The sequence below is a fragment of the Oncorhynchus kisutch genome, linkage group LG19 (assembly GCF_002021735.2).
Source record: "Oncorhynchus kisutch isolate 150728-3 linkage group LG19, Okis_V2, whole genome shotgun sequence".
Lineage (NCBI taxonomy): Eukaryota > Metazoa > Chordata > Actinopteri > Salmoniformes > Salmonidae > Oncorhynchus > Oncorhynchus kisutch.
The window spans coordinates 33,033,957-33,038,919 of record NC_034192.2 but is presented as its reverse complement, the minus strand read 5'-3'; the positions used below and the strand labels follow the sequence as shown (position 1 = coordinate 33,038,919).

Here is a 4,963-nt window from a genome sequence, read left to right as displayed (position 1 = left end):
TTGAGGGTTGTAGGTCACAAGGAGCTATTGAAATTTGAACTGTTTAAACATTACTGTAAAGTCTCATGAGATTCAAATGGACAAACAAAAAGGTGTGCAATGTATAAGTTCACTGAGTGTACATTATGAACCTTGTTTGAGGTGTGTGGGTCACATGACCGAGGCGCCATTGATTTAAAAAAAATGTAATTATTATAATGTGAGATGTAAACCGACAACAAAAAAGTGTGTGCAATGTGTGTCTATTCCATCGGGTTAGCTATAACCAGTTTGGAAAGTTTTAGGAGTAATGGTTAAAGAGCTATTGAAATGTGAAACATTTGATTTGTCACTATGTTGACGGTCCCTAACTGATATTGGTGGACGTAAGGAAAGCTACAGGGGAATATCCGTCGAATATCCAGCCTGAATCTGTCTTTTCCTCGGTTACAGAAAAATCCCCAAAGCCAAATTTCTCAAGGGAGTGGAAGAAGAACTGATGCTCCACTGTGTCAAATGCTTTATAAAAATCCAAAATAATATGAAGCTATCCTCGATTATTAGGTCTGAGTAGTCAAGTATGTCTAATACTAGACTGATATTGTTAGAAATATCTGTCCCTCATAAAGCCAGTCTGTGTTTCATCAATTATTGCATCCAGGACTTCTTTAATTATTTTTGCAATTAGTAAGGCTAATATCTTATAGTCATTATTATGAAGACAAATTGGATGCCAGTTATTGATGAGCAGCACTTCTTTTTTAGGCTTAGATATCAGTGTTATTAACCCCTGAGTCATTGTAGGAGGGAGAACATTGTTTTAATACTCTCTAAAAAGACTAAGTAGAAAGGGAGCTACTTGTTCAGAAAATAACTTCTGCCGTTATAAAATCCTGCCGTATCAATGCCTGGGGATTTATTGTGTTTTAGATGTTTGATAGAGTCGATAATATCTTCAACTATGATGTGTTCATTACACTGTTTAGATTCTATGTCACTGATAGAGTGAACATTATTCAGTATGTCAAAAAACATATATATGGATTCCTGAGAGCACGTATACAATTTCCTATAAAAAAAATTGCTACAGTAGTTAGCGATTTTTGGTAATCTGTAATAACACCATCAATGTTTAAATTATGGATAGTGTTATTTGTAGAGCGCAACAGCGTCTCTCTTTTACGAGGTAGAACCGGAAGTTGTCAAAGATGACGAAGAAGGAAGTGGTCCATGCAAAGTGTCAAAGATGGCGGCACACATGTCAAGGCGAATGCTGCTTAAATAATATACAAAATTATACTGTTTTCTCTATGATATGAGTCGCTAAAGTGGATAATCAAGTATAGACTGCACGTTATTACTCATATATGACCACATAAGGAACGAGAGGATGGCAGTTTTGGGTGATTTAAATCGAACGGTGCGGTTATTACTAGGTCAAATTCAAAGGTGCGGGCAGAGTGGGTCTGCAATCAACCAATATCAGAAATCGGGTAAGAAAACACTGCTCCTCGTTGATGCCAAATGTGTTGTGTAAATCATCATGTTTATGAAAATATCTATTGGGTTAGCATGTTCCTAATGCTGCTTTATACACTACCATGCTCTTCTCTTGGTCCCACTTCTCTCTCTCCAGTGCGTTGTATGAGCCTGGCGGCGCCCAAGCTTCAGCCCACTGTAGATGATAATGAAGCCGTGAGCCCGACATTTGTGAACAGAAACCCGCGGAACCTGGAGCAGATGGCTCTAGCGGTGAAGGACAGGGGCTGGAGAACAACCTGGCCCTCCCAAAAGTTCTACCACAGGTGTGTGTCTCAAATCTAATCTAATTTTATTGGTCACATACACGTATTTAGCAGATGTTATTGCGGGTGTAGCGAAATGCTTGTGTTTCTAGTTCCAACAGTGCAGTAATATCTAACAATTTCACAACAATACACACATCTAAGTAAGGATCTGTGTTTTCATACTTTGGATGAAGAGATTGACACTAGATAGGCAGACATACAGATTGACACTCATTTTATAACCCCTTTTGTCTTTCCCCTACTCTTCTCTGCCATCTGTCTTCATGCCCTTACCCCTTGCTTTTCCACCGATTCCCCCACTCTTCTCTCCTCCTTCAGGTTAGTTTTCTCTCGCTCCCAGCACTATGTAACAGCTGAGGTGTTTGCCAACGGTGATGCAGTCCCTGTGCTGTCGTGTTCCACCAAAGAGTGGGCCCTGAAGCGTGAGCTGGGTTCTACCCGTTGTGTGGCAGCCAGCCAGGCTGTGGGTGAGGTACTAGCACAGAGGTGTCATCAAGCTGGCATCACTAGGATGGTGTACAGACACATCCCCTGGCAGTATCGCTCTGATGCTGTAAGTACGGGTGGGGGGGGTTGTGACATCCTTTGACAGTACAAGTAGAATGCTGTGAGTACAGAGGTGTGTGTGTGTGAGAAATGGGCTTCATCTTGTTGAGTAGTTGGATACAGCCAAGTTTAGGAAGATCCAGATACTATAAATCTGGTTTGAGGAGTTAGGCGAGGTAACTTAGGTCCACCTTTTAGCCAGGTCAATTTCTATGGCAATTAATTATTCGTAGCTAACCTGCTAACTCCACTTAACATATCCTGAATGAAGCGTTTGAGCCGTGAGTTGAGGACCAATCAAAGAATACTGAACAAAAATATGAACGCAACAATTTTCAAAGATGGAGTTACAGTTCATATAAGGAAATCAGTCAATTGAAATAAATGCATTAGGCCCTAATCTATGGATTTCACATGACTGGGAATAAAGATGGTTGGTTACAGATACCTTAAAAAACGTTGGGGAGTGGATCAGAAAACCAGTCAGTATCTGGTGAGAGTACCATTTGCCTCATGCACTGTGCCACATCTCCTTCGCATAGAGTTGATCAGGCTGTTGATTGTGGCCTGTGGAATATTGTCCCACTCCTCAACAAAAGCTGTGTGAAGTTTCTGGATATTGGCGGGTACTGGAACACGCCGTCATACACGTCGATCTAGAGCATCCCAAACATGCTCAATGGGTGACATGTCTGGTGAGTATGCAGGCCATGGAAGAACTGGGACATTTTTAGCTTACAGGAATTGTGTACAGGTCCTGGGACATGGGAGCTGCAACAAACACTCAAACTGGACAGTTTTATCTCAATCTCTTCATTCAAAATCTCAATCATGGACACTCTTACTGACAGTTGTGGCTGCTTTGTGTGATGTATTGTTTCTACCTTCTTTCCCGTTGTCTGTGCCCAATAATGTTTGTATCGTGTTTTGTGCTGCTATCACGTCTACTCTGTGAAGTGCGAATGTGCAATATCGCAATTCTACCATATTTGGTAGTGAGTGGAAACAACAAGCGGATGCTTCACATTTATACTTCCAGTGACATGTCTATTCTGTGGCTGTACCGTTTCTTAGACTTGCTTTCAATGAGAATGACAGATCTGTGAATTTGGTGGGGTTACATATGGCAGCTTTAAATATTTTATTGATAAAATGTTTAAGAGTAATATTCAAATGCATATTACACATTGTCATTTTATTTGAACTTTTATTTAACTATGCAAGTCAGTTAAGAACAAATTCTTATTTATAATGACGGCTTACCCCGGGCCAAACCCTAACGCTTAGAATGTAATTCTGGTGTACCAAAACGCAACTTCGGTGTGATCGAAGCGTAACCCGGACAACACTGGGCCAATTGTGCGCCGCCCTATGGGACACCCAATAACGGCCGGTTGTGATACAGCCAGGAATTGAACCAGGGTCTGTAGTGACGCCTCTGACTTAAACTTTTTCTTTTGACTTTTTTTTTATTTATTTTTTTATTTAACCTTTATTTAACCAGGTAGGCTAGTTGAGAACAAGTTCTCATTTGCAACTGCGACCTGGCCAAGATAAAGCATAGCAGTGTGAGCATACAACAAAGAGTTACACATGGAGTAAACAATTAACAAGTCAATAACACAGTAGAAAACAAAGGGGGGGTCTATATACAATGTGTGCAAAAGGCATGAGGAGGTAGGCAAATAATTACAATTTTGCAGATTAACACTGGAGTGATAAATGATCAGATGGTCATGTACAGGTAGAGATATTGGTGTGCAGAAGAGCAGAAAAGTAAATAAATAAAAACAGTATGGGGATGAGGTAGGTGAAAAGGGTGGGCTATTTACCAATAGACTATGTACAGCTGCAGCGATCGGTTAATAAAATTCTTTAATCGATTGGAGTGGGGAAAAGGGGACTTGTGCATTGATAAGCACACAAGATACTTTCATACCATAGCATGCTGAATTTGCAGGTGAACCTTTTTCATTTTGATTTCGGCACAAACGAAAATGTGGCACTAACTGGCCCGTGGATTGATGTTTCAGCAGTCACAATGAAGCGTTCGAGTAGCCATGTGCGACATGAACGCGCAATTACAAATCCAGCTTGAGTAAGCCGGCGGGTGCACTATAAATATCTACATTTGTAGCATGGATGAAGCCTGAGCTGGAATGTGGCAATAACTAAACCTAGCTAATTTCAGAAAAGCCTGAGTCCATCTAGCTTGATTTGTAGTATACCCCCAGGGCTCTCGAGTGGCCTAAGGCACTGCATCTCAGTGCTAGAGGCGTCACTACAGTTCAAATCCAGGCTGTATCACAACCGGCTGTGATTGGGCATCCCATAGGTTGGCACGCAATTGGCCCAGCATTGTCCATCATAAGAACGTGTTAACTGACTTGCTTAGTAAAATAGTGTTTGTGTGTGTTTCTCTTTTTCAGGTTCAGTCTTTCCGGACAGCAATGAAAGAGGGAGGAGTCACCCTCAGTGAACCGCGGCAGAAATTCATCGGGAACTAACTGCAAAGGTTCCTAATAGCCTATAAAGAAATATTCTCCCTGTTTGTCTTGACACAAATGGCCCATTTTCAATTTTATTTACATTGTGTTATTCAATAAAAAAAGGCAGACAAATTAACGTGA

At 40.9% G+C, this 4,963-nt stretch overlaps 1 protein-coding gene across 1 annotated transcript; it reads left to right on the top strand.

Moving 5' to 3' along the window:
- Positions 1 to 1,197: 1,197 nt before the first annotated feature.
- Positions 1,198 to 4,958, top strand: mrpl18 (mitochondrial ribosomal protein L18). Its single transcript, XM_020452578.2, has 4 exons — positions 1,198 to 1,472; positions 1,616 to 1,784; positions 2,106 to 2,340; positions 4,763 to 4,958. Exons 1-4 carry the CDS (start codon positions 1,370 to 1,372, stop codon positions 4,838 to 4,840), a joined length of 585 nt encoding a protein of 194 aa, XP_020308167.1. The 5' UTR covers positions 1,198 to 1,369; the 3' UTR covers positions 4,841 to 4,958.
- The last annotated feature ends 5 nt before the right edge of the window (positions 4,959 to 4,963 follow it).